The 22450-nt window shown below is 38.6% G+C and overlaps 2 protein-coding genes across 2 annotated transcripts; both read right to left on the bottom strand.

Moving 5' to 3' along the window:
• Positions 1-17: 17 nt before the first annotated feature.
• Positions 18-1154, bottom strand: LOC126695664 (signaling peptide TAXIMIN 1). Its single transcript, XM_050392494.1, has 2 exons — positions 781-1154; positions 18-346 (listed from the first exon to the last, which is right to left on the bottom strand). Exons 1-2 carry the CDS (start codon positions 888-890, stop codon positions 223-225), a joined length of 234 nt encoding a protein of 77 aa, XP_050248451.1. The 5' UTR covers positions 891-1154; the 3' UTR covers positions 18-222.
• A 9472-nt stretch (positions 1155-10626) lies between these two features.
• Positions 10627-14948, bottom strand: LOC126695662 (uncharacterized). Its single transcript, XM_050392493.1, has 7 exons — positions 14473-14948; positions 13624-13865; positions 13449-13545; positions 11739-11922; positions 11545-11626; positions 11286-11355; positions 10627-11179 (listed from the first exon to the last, which is right to left on the bottom strand). The coding sequence occupies exons 1-7, from the start codon at positions 14881-14883 to the stop codon at positions 11108-11110; spliced, it is 1158 nt and encodes a 385-aa protein (XP_050248450.1). The 5' UTR covers positions 14884-14948; the 3' UTR covers positions 10627-11107.
• Between the last annotated feature and the right edge of the window lie 7502 nt (positions 14949-22450).

Raw genomic sequence — 22450 nt, 5'->3', positions numbered from 1 at the left:
AAAGGCCATAACATCACTGATCACAATACTACCTTGCTTCCATTAGAAGGAATCAAATTCAACTCAAATCCAGTGAATTTATGCACAAGACGAGAGCTGGAAACACGTGGCACATCCATCCTGCTTCCAGCTTACAAAAAAAACACTAGGCCTAAAGCAAACACAGCAGAGCACTAAAAAAAAAATTAAAAACTAATATATTATTTTATTTCAAGAATGAAATTAACAAGGAATCTGAGAAGTAAACCACCCCATAACATGAATTGGGGCTTTGACCAACTCCAAAGCCATCTCCACTATCACGGTCACGCACAAACAGCACGGGCATATACAGCTCAGCAACAATCTGCCCAATAATTACGTACAAGTTCAGAAATTTTTTATACCCATTACACCAAATCGCATCAAAATGAAGAAACTTTAGATAACTATCACATCATCAAAAGCATCTAAGATAATCAAGAAATTTCAAATACCCAGAAGGCCAAATCGGAAGGACAAAATTTTAAATTACTATATAGCAATGATAAATTTCAGATTTTTCATTTTAAAATACTGGTATACCGAGTAGCGACACATCTGGATGACCATAACTGTAACAAGTTGGACCGAAATTTAAGAAGAGGAACAGGGGATTAGTTATTGAGCATTCTGGTTTGGTTGCTACTTGGTACTACCACCAAATACGAAATCTATGATTAACAACTTTGGATCAAATTAAAATTTATAGAAAAAAAAAAACCCAGAAGATATATAGAATTGGAAAAGAGTGAAGTATACCCGACGATCCAGATGACGAGGCCGATGATGGAGATGATGAGGGAGAGAAACGCAAAGGGAAGGCCCAGTAGAAAGCCCAGTGGCCTGCACTCACCGTCTCCAGAGCACATTTTCTTTCGCTTTTTTTTTTTTTTTTCCTTGAATTTGCTTCCCCTTCTTCTTCTTCTTCTTCTTCTATGTAGTAGAACTTTTGTGCGCCGCCTTAGTGTTTGTGAAAAATGACTCTGAGAGAGAGAGAGAGAGAGCTGATGATATTATCTGTTTCGGTGTTTCCTTTTATCTCTTTGTTCTTCCTTTTGATTTTATGAGGGTATCAGTGTATTAAACAGGGTTAAGGGTTATTAATTATATTGAGGGCAGAGGGACACGTTGTTTTCTTTAGCTTTTGCTAAAAGAAATAAAGACGACGGGACAAGGAACCTTACTGTACGCATTCGCATTCTAAAAGATAAAAGCTCAAACTTTTTTATTTTTTATTTTGAGAAGCTAAGGCTCCGTTTGGGAGTTTATAAGGAAATGAAATAGAATGGAATGGAATGATTATAAGGGAATGGAAAGGAATGGAATGGAATGAACTAAATTTAAGTAAGGGAAAGGAATGGAAAAGAATGGAATGGAATGGAATTAAGTAACCTTGTTTGGATGTTTTAAAATAAAGGAATGGAAAGGAATGAAAATGAATGGAATGTAACTAATCTTGTTTGGGAGCAACATGGAGGGAATGAAATGGAATCATTTTCTAATAATATTACTATTAGACCCCTATTTTAAAATAAAGAGTTGAATATATAGGGGTATTTTAGGAGTTTTAGTAAAAAAATCATTAAATCTAATTTCATTCCCTCCCATTCCTCCCAATTTTTGGGGGAATGAAAATTTGAGATTTTAAGGGAATAGAGAGGAATGAGTGTTCCCTCCTATCCATTCCATTCCCTCCCACTTAAACTCCCAAACAAGGGAATAAGCTTTCCATTCCCTCCATTAAAACTCCCAAACAAGGGAATGGAAGAATATTCTAAAATGATTCTTTTCATTCATTTCCATTCCATTCCATTCCCTCCTCCCAAATGAGACCTAAAGGCAAACATTTTAAAATATATCTTCTATATATTAAAAGACTTCATAAAGTTGCTTCTAAAAAAAAGACTTCATAAATTTAATTATGATTTAAAAAAAATATCAAAATGGTTCATAATTTAATTAAATAAATTTTATTCTTAAAAAATAAAAAATATGGTTAAATCGTAATTCAACAAAATTTAAAAACGAAAAACTATTCAAGAAACTTTTTTCCTAGTGCAAACTTTCTATTTAAATATATCACACACAACGTTTAATGTATTTTCTCCTAAAAATCAACACACACTAAACCAGTAGTGTAGGGACACGATTCTCAAACGGCCTAACAATGACGTTGGGCTCGCGCGTGATGGATCCCTCACAATAATATTTGTAGAGAGTGGGCTTGAAATGCTAGAGTTGGGTCACGGGGCGTTAGTACAGGCCGGACCTTAGATAAACTTAGACTAGAAAAGGCTTCAGTTCGGATATCTAAGCCCATTAACTTTATAAATTGAGGGATTGGGCTCCTCGGATCTTGTCCGAGGAGCACTAGTGTTTTTCTCCGGTTACCCGTCGATGGGTTTTCCGTGGTGGAGCGCGTGTAATATCCGGGCATTCTCATTCCTGGAGTTTTTTCCAGGAAGTGAGAGGGGGGCCCCTTACTTCGTTACCCAACGTTTTCTTTTATACTAGCCTACGTTCGTTGTCCCTCGTCCACGTGTAGGGTCGACCTTTCCAGGACAGATTTCTGTCCCATCAATCTAATCCCGAAATTGTGGGAGATGATCAATAAAGCCTAAAAATCCGGCTCTGTTAGGTGCGGTGTCATATCAGTGAAGGGTATTAAGGACAACTTCCTCCAAGATATTTTCTGATCTTTTAAGTTAGCTTGTATTCCACTTTCGTCAATGGGATTTTGGGTCTTCCGAGGACTGAGCGGTCCTCGGACGTATCTTCGGGCCACTTTAGGCTCACTATTTTTGGGCTTGGGCCCTGGCCTCCTTCAGTTTGGGGTCTGTGAACTCCCCATAAGCGAGCGGGCCGAACCCACAAACTATTGGGTCCCACAAGTAGTTTAATCATTTTCAAAATTTTAAATTTTAATTTCTTAAAAATATATTCCAATATAACCTCATTAATAATAGAAAATAAAAAGTTTTTTTTTTTTTTTTGAGAAACAACAATAGACAATTCTAAATTGAAAAATTACGATACTAAACTAAAAAAAAAAAAAAAAAAAAAATTAAAAAAGCCTCATTACACGTGTGGAGTGCATGTGATGAGGCTAGTACATTCAATAGAATTTATACTTGTTCTTAAAGCATAAACTATAATTAATAAATAAATAAAAACACGATTCTTTAAAAAAAAAAAAAAAAAAAAAGCATAAACTATAAAATTCAGCAATGAAAAAAAAAGTATTTAATTTTTTATTTTTTGAGAAAAGGGATATTGCTATATTCAAGTCCAACCTAAGATAGTTTAAGGTCTAAGGAGAAAATTTTAAAGGGGTCTTTTTAAATATAAATATCACTTAAATGATATTTATTTTATTTTTTATATTATAATTTTATTTTATTTTAAATCTAATATTAATTCTTACTAATTAATAAGACTAATTCATCCAAAGTGAGTTAATGATACTTACTATGTATGTTTTACAAACTCACGAGTCATCAATAAATAGAAGTTATTCAGAATATTCATTTATTATATTGTTTAATCAGTTTGTAAGTTTTTTGTCATAAAATTTGCATTAGTTTTAGCATTTTTCATTCACTTAATGGTGAACTAGTGATTGTGTTGTATTTCTATTTGTGTGGCACAAGAATTTAAATAAGGTACCTGTGCCACGTGTCGTATCCATACTCGAGGAGTCCATTATTGTGCCGAGGAGTCCATTATTGTGTCGCGGAGGCCACACACTCAGACAGTAAGGCCACGTCAGTGGCACGTTACTAGAGGAGGTTATACAGTAGAGAAATAGTTTCGGGAAGGGGGTTAGCCCTGACATGACTGAAAGGATGATGGCTGCCACCACATTTAATACATCCCACTAAATCTCCTAGTTACATTTATGTGGAGAAAACCCCAGAACCTCCACTGCTTCCTTGGCCGTCTGAATAGCTACCTTGGCTTTCTTCAGCTCTGCCTTCAGCTCCAGGACCTGCTGTTTTGTTGTGGCCATCTCTATCTCAGTATGATAGAGTTTTTTGCATTGATCCTCAGCTTGGTCTTGGGCATTCTTCAGACCGGCCTCAGCACTCTTTCTTGCCCTCTCCTTCACGGTCAATTTTGTGGTGAGCTCTTAGTTGTTCTGCTCAGTAGCTCCCAAGGCCTTGCTGGTCTTAGCACAGAGGTTGGCCTCAACCCTAGCCTCATTCCTGGTATCCTTGACCCACTCCTCAGTCACAAAAACTTCCTAAATAGCCTGCACAGAAACAGCAGAGGAGTACGTTATAAAAAAAATAATAATAAAAAAGAAAAAAGAAAAAAGAAAAGAAAACGCCTTTAATGAGGCATGCCAAGGAACTTACTATGGCTAGGTCTCTCTTTAGGGACAGAAAGAGGTCTGGCTACCTCATGTTTTTCAAGGCAGTCATATCCTTCGGAAAAAGGAGGGGCTGCTCTAGGGCCTCGGCCAGATAGTGGGCATGCCATTTCTAAAACTCCCTAATGGTGGAGTTCCATGGAATGGCCGCCCCGTCCATCTCCAACGGAGGGTCCCATACGGGGCTTTGGTGGAGCACCTCAACCACGTGCTGGTCCTTCCTGCTTTCCACCGAGGAGGCTCGCTCTTGGCCCTTCACTGTTTTTTGCTGCTTCGGCTCCTTTTGGCGAACCACCTCCCCCTCCTTTGCTACCTCATTCTTCTTCCTTTTCTTCTTTAGGTTGGGCATGGGGAGCAGGTTAACTGTAGGAGGAGAAAGGGGGGGGGGTAGGAAGAGGTTGGGACCCTGAGGTGTCCTTCTGTGTTGGCCCCTTAGCCTTGTCTGCAAGAAGCTCCTTCATGCCTTTCTTCCTATTCAAGGCCATTTCTTCTTCCTCCTTTGAGTTGTCGTCCACCCAAGTAACTACGAACTTGGGGAAACGAATGACGAAGGACTTGTCAAGCTCGCCCTTCTAGTCTGAGACCTGGATCACAAGCTCTTTTTACTCCTCTCCTTCTTCCTCGAGATGAAATTAGTCTATCTCAGTTTCGAGTGACAACCGCAATTAAGCTGTCTCTTCTCTTAAGACTGCAGCTTCGCAGGGAGAGCAACGGGGGGGCAACTCAACTGGCATGATATCTTCTCGAGTAAGAAACCCGAGCATCGAGATGTCTATCCAAGCTAGCTAAGGATCGCCTACTCTTATCGTGTGGCCCACGTCTTGAAATTTGTCCGAAAAGGGCTCGAAGTCGAGGATGAGGTGGACGACTCTTAACTGTCTATCCTCACTCACGAACACCTCGGACCTTAGTACTTTGTTGAGGTCTGCGACGTTGAAGAAGTTGATACTAGGGGCCACATGCCTTTTATCTGCAAAAATAGCCGAGAAGCAAACCATAGTCAGAACGATAAAGCCCTCAATTAAAAAGAAACAAATACTAAAGGAAAAGAGAGGGCAACAAAACTAAGAAACCAATGCCCATGTTAAAAGATCTAAACCTAGGGTACCTCACCTAGCTCTTCCTCCCAGGTTGGGCAGTGAAGACCGCCGTGCCATTTACCAGAAGCAATCAGGTATTCATCCTTCATGCTCTTGTTGGACTTGGGAAGACACATGGACGAGCCTAACCACTGAAGACCTAAACTTAAGGTAGTAGCCCAAGTTTGCCAGTAGGTGGCACTCGTACATCCAAACGACGTCGTGCTAGGGAAGGTTCAATCTAATCTGCTTGTTAAGAGCGTCTACGCTACCCAGAACCCTAAAGAGGTTGGGCGTGCATTGGGGGGGGGGGGCATAGTCTATGGGTGATTAAGTAGTCTCTAGTTACTCTGCCCATGGGAAGCATCATTCCCCCTTCTATGAAGGCAATCATAAGAATGACGACCTCCCCTTCATTCTTATGGGTAAGCCACTGACCCAGAGCACAGTACCGCAGGGAAACTCCCTGAGGAATGTGGTATTTAGCCCTAAATCCCTCCATACCGACGGGAGAATCTACGAGGTGAACGAATCTACCCATCTAAACAGACTAAGGTGAAATGAAAGAAATTTTCAAGAAAAGGAAATAAAGAGCGAAAGGCCGAGGAGACTGACCAAGGAGAAAAGAACCTAAAAGTGAAATTTTTTTAAGGGTTGCTTCCGGAACTTCTTAAAGATTTAAAATTTTTTTGAAAGATTTGGAAGACTTAGAAATTTGGAAAGTCCTGAAGGTTTGAGAGTTTGGGAAGTCTGGAGAGCTCGAAAATTTGTAAAGTGGGGAAAATTATTCCCCCAGACGCCCTATATAGGAGGCGGAATTGGGTAGGAGTTATCCCGCCCAAAATTTGATAAGAAACGCCAGTCGTAGGATTTCCATCTCACCGTAAGATGTGGGGAACAAAGCGCTGTTTGGAGCATTTAATGAGATGTAGCAGACTCTGAAGTGCCAGAACAGTTGCGGGACACGCGAAGTGGTGCTTTCACGTGTGGAAATCAAAGAAACATGTAGAATTAGTATTCCAAAGTCAAAACCTCATTTTTCTCCTCAGATAAGAGGAAAAAACCGGAGTTTTGAGGGGCTATTGTAGGGCACAATAATTTAAATAAGGTACCTATGCCACGTGTCGTATCCATGGTTGAGGAGTCCATTATCGTGCTAAGGAGGCCACATGCTCGGATAGTAAGGCGACGTCAGTGGCACAATACTAGAGGAGATCATACAGTAGAGAAAGAGCTTCAGGGAGGGGGTTAGCCCTAACATGACTAAAGGGATGGTGGCTGCCACTACATTTAATGCATCCCACCAAACCTCCTAGTTGCATTTATGTGGAGAAAACCCTTGAACAATGTTGTCTTGGCTGCCCCAACTCACAAGGGGCTTAGGAAGGAGTCTGATGGGATAAACACTCAAGTAGGGACTTGAATGATCAACAAATAGAGAGCCAAGATCATCTAAAATGAGCTATATAATGTAAGAGACCCTCCAGGGAGAGGGGATGAGAAAAATCTGTAGAGAACACATTGTAGCCACAAGAGCTGAAATTGTATCCAAGTCCAAAAGAACTAAATTCAAGAATCATTCTCTTTAGACTTTGCCTAGGAAGGATTTCCTTACTTTAAACTTATCTTGCTTTGCTGTCTTAATATCTCTGATCCATTGTGCGCATTGCTTGATCCATTGTGTGCATTGCTTGATTCATTAAGTCCTAACTTTTTAAGCCCACTCTCTACAAATTCATTGTGTAAGGCTCTTTGGGCCTTAACCCATTCATCATTTGGGCTTAAGAGCCAAACACCCGCCCCTACACTATTAATTCATATATATATATATATATATTTTTTTTTTTGTGAAGAAGATGCTAAAGTATTTCAAATTTTACTATAAAAAACTTTCAAACTAATGTGACATTTCAAAAAAAGAATAAATGAATATTGAATTACTGACTGTGATCGGACATATCAATTTATAAGACTTATGTGATAAAAAAAAATGTGCAAGTTACACACTCTTTTTTTAATTAAAAAAAAAAAACTTACCAGCCCCATTTTAATTTGGGGGCCTTTCTATGTTAGGGTCGGCCCTGCTATATTATGAGGTATAAACTCCAAATACTTTTAAAATATACATTTATTTGAAATATTTTTCTTCATAATAATACTTTTTTCAAGGAAGGAAAATTATCGAAAACACTCAAATGCATGATGTATACATAAAAGCTCTCCAAAGGAATTAAAAGAATTTACACTCTAATTTAAAGATACAATCAATAAAATTTACAATTTTTTTTGTATGTTACTACATCTAAGAGTGGGAAACAACTCGTGTAAAGATCTAAAGAGATGAAGAATTAAGAGGTGTTTGGCAAACTATGAAACTAGTTCAATTTTAATATAAGCTAAACCAAGCCACTTGAAAGAATCAGAATTCTAACATTGTATTATAACTAGGGTCGGTCAATATAGTTTGAGATCCAAGGCGATAAATTTACAATGAATCTTTTATATTTAAATACTAATTAAATAAATTTATTTGATATTAACTCTACATTACCCATATTGCCAAACACCCTCTTAATGGAACCATATTCCAAGCAAAAGGACCTACGACTTGGGATCCACTACTCTCCTAGGCATCACTTATTGACCCCCAAAAATTGAGACCAGGAAAGACCACAATTATTGGGGCAAAACACAATTTAATAATAAATTATCCACATTCTCACCATTACATTTGCAAACGTAACATCAAATTACCAAAATCTATTTTCATGATTAGGTTATCACCAATTAAAATCTTCCCCCTGTGTTTCTCGACACAAGATATATATACGCCACATTTTTTAAAACCTTACTAAACTGAATGCTATTCTAAGGGTTTAAAAAAAAAAAAAAATCAAAACAAAACACACTCACCATTAAAACCTCGTTAAAAATATCACTCCGAGCCTATCCTAGTACTCTTCCATAGACTATAACCATTGGCTTTTTCTAACAATCCTTGTAGTCCATTGACCCTAAGTTTCCCCATATTTTACATCAACTTGTCCCCAAAGGTGGGTTTAATTCTTTCTTCCCAAAGTGTCTATAACACATTTTCCCAACAAAAGCTTGATTGGAAACTAAACTCATCATTCAGGCACTCCTCGCTAGAAATTTCGTTGCTACCTTTCCGACTTCTTCTTCCATCCACCCATATGAAGTATTGTCTTTTTCTTTCTTTTTTCTCTTATTAATTGTTAGGTGGAGGACTTACTTCACGTGGAAATGTAGTACACTTTTTTTTTTCTTTCTTTATACAGTATATTACATACTTTAGTCTTATATTAGTTAGGCCATGTTAGTTGATAGTAAGGTCTTTTTGATAATTTGCACTCGAAACAACAATTTTAGATGAAGATTATCCAAATGCTCAATTGAAATAAATTTTCTAACAGTTTTAATAAAAAAGCATCTTTTGGGCCCTATATGCTCTTTACTTGACCAATTGGAATGATTCCACTCCTACCTAAGGACAATTCAAGCCTAACACTCAAAATTGTTGAGAAAATAATTTTGATACATTGGAGATGTTTCAAATTCGTGTCACAACTCACAACCTTCTAAACTTTCGCGTCACAAAAAAGAAAAGTATCACACGAATAAGTGAGAAATCATTGAATTGTTATTAGGGTCTTGGAAACCTGATGTAAAAATATCCTTCCATAAAATTCATTAACACTTTACTTGGAATATCCATAATCCATCACAATTATGAATACAAAGGTGATAGAGGACATGTCCCTTGCCCCATATTCAAATAGTTCATAAAAAAAAAAAAATAAAAAAAAATAAAAAATAAAAAGGCAAAACTTAAATTATATTAATCAATATGCTAAATTAGTTTTTTTCTTTAAATATCTTATGAAATTATATTATGATAACACAACCATATTAGAATATATTTTCCAATTTTCCAGTTAAATTCATAATATACTAATATGTATTTAAAGCTTGTGCTGTGTATCCAGGAGTTAAGCCCTTTTGGATATACACCACTGTAAATTTCTTTAAAAAAATATTCTCCCCTCTCCCCATGTGTGTGTTAAAAATACTTAGTATTATTAAAAAAAAAAAAAGTGTTTTTTATTATTAAAGTATTCAAATTTTGTTATAAAAAAAAATTTAAGACAACTTTTTAATCTTAAACTAAATAAAATACACGAAATTTATATACCATATATTACTTCGCTACTAGATTTATGTCAAAAGCACATATTATGAATGCTGAAAAAATAAAATAAAAATAAAAGGCTCATGTAAATACTTTTATACCAAAATATCACTAAAAAGCTCTACTTTCCATATGAAAACAACTTAGCAATCAAAAGTCATACATATCACAATACGTGAGGAGTGAGTGACATTATCAATGAAGTAAGCATCCTTTGTCTTTATAGGTAGGTAATTCTTGAAGACTCTTAAGTCTTGTGGTCATCGCCATAGTAAACTTTTTTTAACAATATAGATTTTAATCACGTCAAGTAATTTACCACAAATATCTATCATATGACATGTATAATAAAAATGGAAATTTTTAACTTTTAGTTTACGTCTTCTTTTAAGATAAAACAACACAAGTTACACAACACAGCACCAAACAAATTCTAATCAAATTAGATATCATATTCTCTAAACAAATTAATCAATCAAATTCTTTCTTACAAAATCTTTAATTTGATTTGTTTATCAATACTCATAAATTAAAGTCTCAAATTTGGTGGTTCTTGTTATAGTACCTATTAATTAAACATATATCATACATAAATAGTTTTTATCACATATATATAGCTTTTGTCACAAATTTTTATTTGTTGGATGAGCTAACGATTAGTTTGATATACTTTAAACAGCATGTCAAATTCCTAAATGTGAAGTTTGTGTAAGCCTTAAGACCATCCATGAGAGTTAATGAAACCGTTGTACATTTCTAATTTGGTATGACCTAAATGATGAAACTAAGGCTCAAATGGGTATAATAGCATCTTGCAACTTTCATGAGTTTGAGAAATTTTCAAAGTGGATATTAGAAAAGTTGAGAAACCAAATATGCTTAGCGTCCACATGGAGATTTAAGAAGTGGACATTGTTTGCATCATTTTGTCAAAGTCGAAAAGATATGTTGCACTGAGGATGGTCCTGTATTATTTGCACTATAGAAAGGTACGTAGCACATGATACCATATGCCAATTTTAAAGTAATGGCTCTCAATTCTCTTCAGATTCCACTACCCCAAAAGACCTCTCCATCTTGTTTATCAAATGGTTCCAATACTCCTGGGTATATACGTATTTGGGGTACTTACATTTATATACATTATAATTGCAAGAACATAATTTACAGTAATATAATGATGAAGAAAAAGTAACAAAAGCCACCAGCGAGTCACCTCTTGCAGTAATACTATGATGAAGCAAAGTAAGGAAAGCCACCAAGTCACCTCTTGCAATATATAGCCTTCAAAAATGCCATAACCAGTGCAGCATGACAAAGACCGAGTTGTTACTAGTGTGGCTGCTAGAGTCATAAGGAGAAACCTAGTATGAACTTCCCAGCATCACCAATATTTGTGTTGGAGCTCAATATGTTAAACAACAATCATCTAGGAGGCCTATTCAAACTTGAGTTCTCACTCTCCATAGAAATGATGGAAGCAAGCCTATCATAAACCTGTACCAATTGTTTGATATGTTACATTTCCTTTTGCCAAAAATAAGGAGTAAAAAACGTTTCTAAAATTAGTTTTATATGAGGTTTGAAGGCCAAGATCACATACCAAAGAAAGCTTCTCATTTTTGTCCTGTTTATCGCTCTTATCCTGCATTTTTGATGATGATGTATCATACCTAGACAACAGATGAAACGAACAGCTAGTAAAAAAGATAGAACATATTTACATAAAATAAGATTTAATATCCCTCTTTTGGTTTCCAAGAAAATAAGTAACAAAATTTGGTATCAAATAATCAAAACCCCAAATCCATCAGGGTTCTTGTGAACCAACCATACCACCAAAAATTATACAATTTTCTCACCAGTCACGAGGAAGGCCAGCTTTGTCCCGAGCTGAATAATTGAAGGGCCCTTTCAACTCCACATTGTACTCATTTAATAAATCTGCATGGTCCGAAAAGGTCCACATGAAACTTTCACATGTCTTTTCATCATGTGGGATTTAGTTATTGCAGTTATATGCACAAGTGAGAAACACCAGATTAGCTGCCTAAACCTTTAAAAGTGGAACAAGGGGCACGACCCATTTTTTGGCAGACTGAAACAAACCAGAATACACCAACAGCTACATGTGCAACTTCTTCATCAGCAATTCTAGCCACAATGTTAGATGTCCTGAGATCTCCAAAGCCAACCAATCTTTGCACCAGTCGTGGTCCAGCATCAAGTCCTCTAGCCTCCTACAACATTAGAAAGAAACTTACCTCATCAAGTGTGCAAATCAAAATATAAAATATATATATATATATATGTATGTATGTATGTATGTATGTATATGTTGAGGACTAAATTACAAACAACTGGATCCCTCAAGGACTACAGCAAATAATACAAAAATATCTTAGGGCTGCAAGAATCGAAAGGATGAAGTGCTGATGAACTGTTGTTTCTTTGCCACTTCCATATGTGACCTTATTTCAAGGTACCTAAGTTCTATCAATTTATAAATGGAACAGGTAACAGTGAGAGGAATCTCCCTATTGGGATACAATCATATGGACAAATCCTAGTCCTAATCCCAACAGATGTGCAGTGCATTAGACCTCATGTTCTTGCTTAGATGGAAGACTTCTCAGAAATGGCTTTTCCTACAAGCTCACCATAAGGGGTCAACTACCTCCTTAAAACTCCCCAAACAGGAGTCTGCATGCATCATCTTTTTCTTATTGGTAAAGCTTTTGCTTCCAAAAAGTGGAGGAGAGGGGATTCGAGCCCAGGTTCTCTTCCTTGGGAGAACTGGGCAATACCACTGAACCTAGGTTCTCATGCATCATCTTAAGCATTTTCCGACCAAGTCATGGTCTGAACTCTGAAGCTCAAAAAATTTTCAGAAGCAACCTTGCCAAGCAGGATCACTTTTCCCTACTGTCTATCCCAGTGAACTACAGGTAAGACCTTCAGAGACCAGAGGTTTGGGGTGTTTTAGGTCCCAATGAAGAAGAAATTCAACAATAGAAAATAATAAAGAGATGAACATCTAGTTACCTCTTTCATAGACACTGTTAGAGACCATGTAATAAGCTGGCATGGTGGACTTTCAGCAACGGAGTTACTAGTCTAACTAATGTCATTCTCCAGTCAAAGTTCACAACGATCATTTAAAAAGAAAATTTTCTGATTACATGTAATGTTCCACACACCCATCTTACAGTTGCTTATCGGAATAAACAGGGTAGGAATATGGAACTACCACCATTACCAAAACTATCATGATTCACAAATTATGATTAAAGAGAATAACTCCTCCTTGGTATCTATTGGTTAGATGTAAACAATACCTCAATCATCATGAAGATAAATCCTTGGAAGAGAGTTCTCATTGGGAAATCTACTTTCAATGAAGTTCAGCAGATATGACCGAAAGTATAGCTTTGACCAAGAATTAATGAGTCAACATACATATGAATCTAATGTATGGGAACACAAATTAAATGCAATACAAATAGATCATGGTGAGAACTAGGAAAATAAAACAAGATACTACCATGAAAGCATGATTCCAAATGTTTAACTTCCTTTTACATAAACAATATTTACAACCTTGAGTTTTTATTTAGGACTAGATCTGCAAATATGGAGAAGAGGATGGTAGGAGAAAGGCATTACAGCTTCAAAATAAAATAGCTGTAAAAGCATATTTTAATCCAGTCTGACATCACCGGCAGTAGAGAATATATAGTATAGACACCCAAGAGCTAAAGATCACCTGGACAAGTGGGATCACTGCTAAACGCGCAGCAACATTGTCAGATGATTTCTCACACTCCCTCCAGAGCAGATTATGAGCAGGCATATCTCCATATCTTGTCAGAAGGGGAAAAAAAAGGATGTCAGTCTAATGAAAAGAATATATTACAACCCAAAGAAACAGTTATGCTCACTTGAAACCAAGCTCAGAGAGTCTTTGCGAACACCAGCCAAAATGGCGACTCTCATCATCAGCAACATGTGCAAAGTCAGCAAAGAATCCCTCCCCAAGAATCTCACTAAAGGGTGAAAACCGAACAACAGTATCCCATGCCAAATCAATTGCATTCAGCTCCACGTGAGCAAGATTATGGAGCATGTAAGCATTAAGAGGCAAACCTGAATTTTTTGGGGTCGGAATTTCCTTCGGGGAAACCTGAGTTCCACATAAAACAAACCAGACATGAATATACTCAAGCACTTAAGTTGCTAACTGCTCGACTGTAATGTGAAAGGAAAACCCCACATCTTAGAAAGATTGGGGAAAAAGAGATGCTCAAAACTTTAAATAAGACAAATCACATCAAGTATAACGGAACCAACAATGATAATCATAAACGAGAGTAATAGTCACTTTGCAAAATCATAGGAAGCTTCAACTGCAAGGGAATTAAGGCCATCAAAGCTAATTAACAAGCAAACGATAAGTACAAATCCCACCAAAATAAGCAGTACCCATATCGCAAAATCATTAAAAAGAAAATATTTAATTCGAAATACAATAGTCCAAAAAAGATTTCCAAAAAAATTGAAGAAACAAAGTATGACAAAACGCAAACCCCTGAAACAGCTCAACTATGTTTGCATCAACAATTCACTAAGCAAATTCAACCAAACATACATATAAACATCGGCTTTAGCACAACAACAAACTAAAATTGCTTAATGTACTAATGTTCTGAGTTGATCCCTTGAGGTACAAAGCCCAAAAAGCTAAAAGCTTTGAAGAAAAAAATGAATCTTTATGAGCCAGAAAAACGAACCAATTCGGGTTTGAGAGGCCGAGCAGGTCGAGAAGGCGGGTCAGACACCAACCCAAGCGGGAGATTCTCACGGCGCCATCTTGAGTATGCCAAATGGGAAAGCTTGGACTTGGTGAGAGGGTCACTGGTGGAGAGGACTAGAGCACCAAGCTCCGCTAGGGAGGAAGCAGAGCCTATGGAACTGTCACAGTTGTCGACCGCTGAAGATGGTGACTGTAGTACAAGAGATTGTGGGCCATTGGGTCCCCAAATACGGTTCTCGTTGAGAGGGCTCTCTCTCCAGGCTTGAAGACCTGACCATGGTGAGTATTGCAAAGAGGAACAGGGCTTGAAGTTAAGGGGAGGGAGAGAGGAGCTGAAGGACCATTGTAGTGTTGGGGAGAGCATGGATTTGAATTTGAGACGCTGCATTTCATGTGGCTGTTGAATGGCGTGTAATGTGAGGTGTGACTGTGAGTCAGTCACCTCTTTCTTCTCGTTAAACTACCTTGTTATTTTATTTCTTTAAAAAAATCCCTAAAATATTTTACCATACATTTTTTTCCCCTTTTTTAAGTCTAAGCAAGTTCTAACACATATTTTCAATTTTTAAATAATATTACACATATTTTTATTTATTTTTTTATCCATATATATTTCTAAAAAAATTAAAAACTATTATTTAAACACACATACCAAACCACCCTTAGTTTTTATCCTTTATTAGAGCATCCACAGCAGACGTTGTAAAAAAAATGCCATTTTACAACATCAAACACCTACTTTATTATTTTACCACATCATTTTACAACATCTCATTTATCAGATGTTTTATACTTCAATTTTATACATTAAAATAATATTTATACCACATTAAAATAATATATTAAATTCCTCCCCTCATCCTCATCATTATCATCAACTACCACCGCAACAACGACATCAACAACAACCAGAAAAATTGTTGCCGCCACAATCACCAGGAAAAAAAAAAAAAAAAAAACACAACCACCAAAATCAACCCACAACCGCCGCCAAATCCACCACCAAAACAGAAAAACAAAGACAAAAACAAATCAGAAATCATCATCATCATCAACCACCACTGCAACAACAACCACAACAACAACCAGAAAAATTGTTGCGGCCACAATCACCAGGAAAAAAAAAAAACCACAACCACCAAAATCAACCGTCGCCGAATCCACCACCAAAGCAGAAAAACAAAGAAAAAAACAGATCAGAACAGAGATCGGCACCACCACCGATTCGCCCACCAGTCGACCCACCCACTACCACCGATTCGCCCACCGCCATAACCCATAACCCGAACCCACCCACCACCGATCTGCCCATCTCAACCCACCCACCGCCATAACCCACAACCCAAACCCACCCACCACCGATCTGCCCATCTCAACCCACCCACCGCCATAACCCACAACCCAAACCCACCCACCACCAATCTGCCCATCCGAACCCACCCATCAAACCACAGCCAAAAAAAGTGAACGGAAAAAAGAAAAAAGGAAAAAAAAAACAACCTGAAGCGAAATAGAGTAGATAGATGAACGGCGGCGTCGAGTGGTGGTCTTTGCCGAACCACCATCACCCAAACCCACGAAATCAACCCAGACTCACACTTGTCGAAGAACCGAACCATGAATCAACCTAGACCCATGAAATCACGAACAAGGACGATCCACCACTACCCACGAAATCAACTCGGCCCACAAAGAAAGATCAACAATCAAAGAAAGAGAGGGAGAGTCAGAAAGAAAGAGAAAGAGGAGACACAGACAGAGATGGAGAGGCGGAGAGAACGAGAAAGAGAGAAGAGAAAAAAATAAAGTGAAGAGAGAGGAGAGAGAAAAGAGAATAAAAAACTAATAAAACTTATACCATTTTCGTCCGTACCGTTGCAAATTTGCAACGGTACTGTTCATATGTGGTATAATTTTTACCATTTGGAACATCTGATAAAGTTCCGTTTTTGTGTTTGGTGTGCTAAATGTGCCAAAAATTTGGCATTTGGCACATTTAGCACATCTGCTGCGGGTGCTCTTAGTTGTAACACTCTCAACAAGAATGATATAAAAGGTCTTATTTCCCCGCCCGAGGGGGCGAAGGGGTGTTCACCAATTAGGTTTGGACTCCAACCAATCACATCAAGTGAGGGAGGATGAAACTCGTAATCGACTGAGCAAAAGTGGCAACTTAACCCAATAGGCGTGCACAAGTGGCAATTGGATTCGATTGAAACCTATTAAAGATGATGACAATGAGCATTAACAACGGGGGGAGAGGAAGATATCTCAAGATCTCTAGCAGATCTGATTTGAGATCTCAAAATTTTGACTACGTTTAGGTGAAACTCTAGTTGGCAATACATTTGTCATTGAATTGGTCTATTAATTTGGTCGAATTCCCAAGTAGAATAACCAGTACTCAACCTATTTGAAGCAAGGTTTTCAAAACCGGACCGGATTGAGAGGTCGAACCGTAAAAATTGGGAACCGGGATGAAAACCGATTTTTTAAGCCTAAAGAACCGGTTTTTTTTGTTAATTCCGTGAACCCCTAAAACCGGGGTTGGACCACACGAACCGATGGGAATCATGCAGTCCAACCCCTTAGCAATTTAAAAAAAAAAAAAAAAAAAACTTAACACAATTTTATTCTACTTAATTAAATTATCCGTCTCTTACAAGGAATAAAAAAAATTATAATTAAAATCCTTCAAAGATATTCAACTTTACTTCAAAAATTAATCATAAATTTTAATGTTTTCATGGTTATTATTTTATTTTGTTAACTTTCTTATTTAATTATTAAATATATGTTTGAAAATCATTAAATTTCCCTCACATATATAGATATATTGTCAATTTTGCTAGTTTTATAAATTTAATATCTATATTTAGGCTTTAATTAATTATTAAATTAATTATGACATCATCACAGTTCGACCTTAGTTTGACCTCAAAAACCTTAAACCTCTCACTTTTACGGTTCAATGAACGGTCCAAGTCTGAAAACCTTGATTTGAAGTGGGTTTTGAACTACTGGACCTATCATCAACTATCACCACTGTCAAAAATAGTCAACTCCAACAATCCTGTCCAAGTCAAGTGGGTGGGGTAAGTTTGGATGGGTATTTGGTATTGATCGTTCTAGAAATTTTTTCTAGGATAGTTAGTAAAAATTGTAAATTATACAAAATCTAATAAATAAAATAACTTAAATATATTGGCATCACATTAAAAAAAAAATGTAAATATATAAAATTTTACAATTTTCTTTTATTAACAAATTTGACAAAAAAAGTAAAAAATGACTAATGAAAGATAAAGAAAGAACTGAGAATACTGAGATAAGAATAATAAAGTGAGAATGAATCTGAAATAATGATAGAGAAGATAAAAAAGAGAGAGACAAAGAGAAAGCAATTAATGATACATGTTGCAACTTCGAGTCGAGCCGTTGAAGAAAGTAGAACTGCTACTACTGCAAAGTTGTGGAGAGTTGCCGCCCCTAAAGAGAACCCATGACAATAGTATGTCTTTTATTATCTCTTTTTAGGAAAAATGGAATTAGGGGTGTAGGAGAACAATTTGGAGACCCAATCCTTGTCGCTCAAGTCTTGATCCATAAGGTCTCACACAATGAATTTTTGTAGAGTATGGGTTAAAGAACTCGATTTCAATTAGTTTAAACGGTTTGATGCATGGGTTAAGGGAATACACAAACAAGAACGAAAATGCCACTCTGTAGAACGGTCTCCCGAAATGATAAGGCTAAGAACTTGATTAATAGATATCGATCAATGCAGTGAGGCTTCTCTACAGTATTCTCTCCTTTTTTTTTTTCACCGTCCTCTCTCTTGGGGGACTTTTACATATTATATAGGCCCTTTCATATCATCTGGGCTTTACACTTATTGATCATCCAAACCCCCACTTGAGCACCTGTCCCATCAGACACCCCTCTTAATTCTGTGAGTTGCGGTAGTCAAGGTAGCACTGTTCAGGGGTCTTCTCTTCATTAATGCAGCCAGGAGAGTAGTTGTAATGCATTTAATGTAGTAGTGGCAGCCTTTTCTGAGATATTTCAGGTTTTCTTCCTTTTTAAGTATTTGGAAGATGGACTATAGTGGCTAGGATGTACCTTTACTCCGAAATTTGCAATATCCAAGGAGAAATTACTCCTCGGACATGTTCTCTTTGCCCTAGTGGGCCTGAATAAGGATTGCTTGGGCCACGCTGACTCCTCGGACGGGCTTGGGGCCCAACCAGCATATTATTTTGGACCGGTCCCCACAATAGCCCCTAAAACTCCGGTTTTTGATCTCCTTCCGAGGAGAAAAGCGGGGTTTTGACATTACAAAGAATGGAATTAATTAGCACCTGATTCACACGTGTGGGGGCAGTTACTTTTGACGCGCTACAATTTACGAGGCGCGACTATTTACTCCAGGCGGCTTCATGTCTCCCTTATCCAACGTCGAGGCGTGGATCCAACGGCTGACATTCTTCCCAGAATTCTTAAGCGGGAGTGATTTCCTTTTTCCCCCTGGATATATAAAGCCCTAAAGAGACTCGTTTTTCTTTTTTACTAGCACATAAGAAGTCCAGAGAACTCCAGCGCCCAGAGATTCACGAACAATTCTGACCTTCACATTTCTGTAGCCGTTTTTGCAAAGCATCCTTCCTCGAAAAGATTTACAAACGTCTTGGTGGTTGTTTGTGAGGACACCCGTAAGTTCTGCTTGCTTCGTTGCTTCAAATTTCTCCTCGGCTTTCAGTTTTCATCTCGGTTTTCTTTCCATCCCTCCAGTTTAACTTAGATGGATAGATTCAAGGATCTAGTAGATACCCCGGCTGCCATGGAGGCTTTTAGGGCAAGATATCATATCCCATCGGGTGTGGTTCTGCAGTACTGTCCCCCAGAAGGAGTATTAACAGATAGAGACGTGGGTCAAGTCGTCATTCCCATGATTGCTTTTATAGAGGGAGGAATGACACTCCCCATGCGTAGGATTACCCGAGACTACTTGTTCCACCATAGGTTGACACCGCATCAGTGTGCTCCAAACATGTTCAGGATATTAGGCAGCATAGATGCCTTGAACGAGCAGATGGGTCTAGGCATTACCTGGCACGATGTGGTTCATCTGTACGAGTGCCACTACATCGAGAAGGGGGGGTATTATCTTAAATCTCAGTCCGAGGTCGTTAGGCTAATCTCTTGCCTCCCCATATCTAATAAGACTATGAAGGATGATTTCCTCATTGCCTCAAAAGAGTGGAGCGATAGTTTTCATTGTCCAATTCGGGCAAGAATTCTAGGTGCGGCGCCTCTAGGGCCAATCCTTTAGGGAGGGGGTTTAGCTCTTTAGATTCATTTCCCTTTTTTTTTTTGCTTAAGAATCGAAAAAATTTATAACCTAACCATAATCTCCTCCTTGGCTATTTTGCAGATAGAGCTTAAGTTGCTCCTCGGCTGAACCACGTGAACGTTCCGGGCTTAAACTATCTTTTGAGGTCAGAAATCTACGTGAACGATGACGGGCAACTACGCGCGGCTCATCTGGTTTTGGGCTACCAACCCCTATCCCGCGCTTTCCAAGACATTGGCCATGCCATAAGAGCTGGTAGTCCGAGGTTAGCTAGGATTGACGTGTCCAAGCCCAAGTTTTTGGGCCGACAAGATCTCAAGCCAGTCGTGTTACCTGGCGTTTGGAATCCTCCACCAGTTGCGCAATTGCCTCCACCAGACAACCTTGAAGTTGCTGCGCAAGTTGAAGGAGAGACTGAATCATCTCGTCTTTCTCTTGAGGAGGAGATAGACGAGTTCTATTTTGAAGAGGAGATTCCCAAAGCTCCTTTGATTGAGCTTTCAGACCCTAAGGGAGAGCAGGATCGAAATTCTGTAGTCGGCGCCCCAATTATTATAACCTGCTCGGAAGACTCCTCAGACGACGAGGTAGATAGCATGGCTTCCAACAAAGGAAAAAACCTTCGAGAGTTGATGGCTACCCGAGGCAAGGGTCAATCATCAAAGGCGCCAGCTCGATCATAGACCACTGTTCTTCCTCCAGTTGCTCCTCAGCCTCCTTCTGATCTTGGCCTAAAGGTTAACCCGGACCTAAAGAAGAAAAGGCCGGTGGAAACCCTTAAGGAAGGCGAGGTGGTCCCCCGCCCAGGCAAGCAGCAAAAAACCACCCGGGAGCAGAAGAATAAAAGGGCTCCCTCCGTAGAAAGCCGGGGGGAAGAGAACCGGGCTGAAGTGCATGTTAATCTACGCACTTGGAGCCCGAAGCTCGAGGTAGACGGGGTCGCCATTCCCTACACTGCCTCGGTCTGAGAATACAATAGGGGCCGAGCAGGATATATAGCGGAGGCCCTAGAGCAGTCAGTGCTCCTTCCCCGGACATGGAGGCCTACAAACGATTCTCTCAGCCTGAGCTCTTTCTATCCCTCAAGAGGGACCTTGCAATGGTAAAGTAACTCTTCTAACCTTTCATAAAATTATTAGACCTTATCGCATTCTAAGATATTGTTTTGTTGTTTTGTGGGCAAATTACTCAGCAGGTGTTTGTGGTCGAGGAGTATTGCCGCAACAACCGCAATTTGGCTGAAGCTGAGGCTCAGTCTTGTGCTAAGGTGGAGAAATCTGTAGGGTCCCTCAAGTAGGAGAATTTGGAACTCTCGGAGAAGTTCAAAGAGGCGGAGAAAGGCCGCAAGAGCGCCCTGGCCGGATTAAAGAACGCTGAAACCCAAGCCAAGGACCAGCGCCAAAAATTGTTTGTGACTGAGACCAGCCTTGCCACTGAAAGGCAAACAATGTTGGATCTCAAGGCCGCGTTACAGAAAGCTGAGGAGGAGGTTCGGTTGGCTAAAGAAGAGACTCAACTAGTTCGGGAAGCAACCGAGGCTGAAAAGAAGGCTTCTTATTAGCTTGGGGCGGAGGAGGCTGAAGCCAGGCTCTCTGAGGAGCTTCCGGAGGTATGCAGGGATTACTGCAGCATCTCATGGGCTCATGCCCTTGATGCTGCAGGGGTTCCTGCAGACTCGGCCTTGAGGTTGCCCGAGAAGGTCTTCTTCCCTCCTAAGATCCGAGAGATCCCTGATGACGCCCCTGAAGCTTCTGAGCAGGCCTTGGTTATTCCTGATGCCATCCCTTTGCTTGATAAGGCTAGGGATCCTGCCAAGGAGTCCGTCTTCGAGGGTCTTGGGGCAGATTCTCAAGCCAAAGAGATTCCTCCTCCTCAACCAGAGCAAAAAGAGAATCCTCTTGCTGAGGCTTTGCTTCTAGGTTTTTTTTTTTTTTTTTTTTTTTTGTATTTTCTTTAAAATGGGAGTTGTCTTATCTTTTTCTCTTTTGTAAAGACCTCCATTTGTATTATTCTCAGCTTATTAATATAGAATGTTCTTTCTCCCATTTCTCTTTTTGTATTTAAGACCAATGGTGATATAATTTTATTACTTTGTTCAAAATTAATGTTGCTGCTCCCTTAATTGATGTTTGCAACAATACTTAAGATTCTACCAGCATAAACAAATGAGAAAAGGCAGTGCCGTGCGATGAATTTAGAACAATAGATGTTATCATACTAAGCTACGAACGTACCTTAAAGTTGCACAAGGGTCCTAAGTTGTTAATTTCCCCTAAGCCTGTGGTTCAAGGAACCATGTAGGACTTAGGTTCTGTTTAAAACTTGTATAGATGCCATAAGCTGTTTATTTCCCCTAAGTATGTGGTCCGAGGAACCATGCTGGACTTAGGTTCTGTTTAAAACTTGTAGAGATGGAAATGGACCAATAGGTATGCGATAATCATGGAACAAAACATAGGCAGAGCTGTTTTCATTAATAATAATATCTTCTTAAATTATTTACATTCCACGGGCGAGGCACAGTCTTTTCATCTAAGTCTTCTAGGTAATAAGCACCTATTCCGACCACAGATGTGATGCGATACGGTCCTTCCCAGTTGGG

Source organism: Quercus robur, chromosome 8 (genome assembly GCF_932294415.1).
Source record: "Quercus robur chromosome 8, dhQueRobu3.1, whole genome shotgun sequence".
Classification (NCBI taxonomy): domain Eukaryota; kingdom Viridiplantae; phylum Streptophyta; class Magnoliopsida; order Fagales; family Fagaceae; genus Quercus; species Quercus robur.
The sequence above is the reverse complement of the archived record's forward strand: the minus strand, read 5'-3'. Positions and strand labels throughout refer to the sequence as shown.

Excerpts from the sequence above, each read along its gene's own strand:
- LOC126695662 (XM_050392493.1), bottom strand. The coding sequence starts at position 14,883 with ATGCAGCGTCTCAAATTCAAATCCATGCTCTCCCCAACACTACAATGG. Across the intron at positions 13,546-13,623 it reads CTCTCTGAGCTTGGTTTCAA|ATATGGAGATATGCCTGCTC; the intron begins GTGAGCATAACT and ends CCTTCTGACAAG. Across the intron at positions 11,356-11,544 it reads GCTGGCCTTCCTCGTGACTG|GTATGATACATCATCATCAA; the intron begins GTGAGAAAATTG and ends TCTGTTGTCTAG.
- LOC126695664 (XM_050392494.1), bottom strand. The coding sequence starts at position 890 with ATGTGCTCTGGAGACGGTGAGTGCAGGCCACTGGGCTTTCTACTGGGC. Across the intron at positions 347-780 it reads CTCGTCATCTGGATCGTCGG|ATTGTTGCTGAGCTGTATAT; the intron begins GTATACTTCACT and ends ATTATTGGGCAG.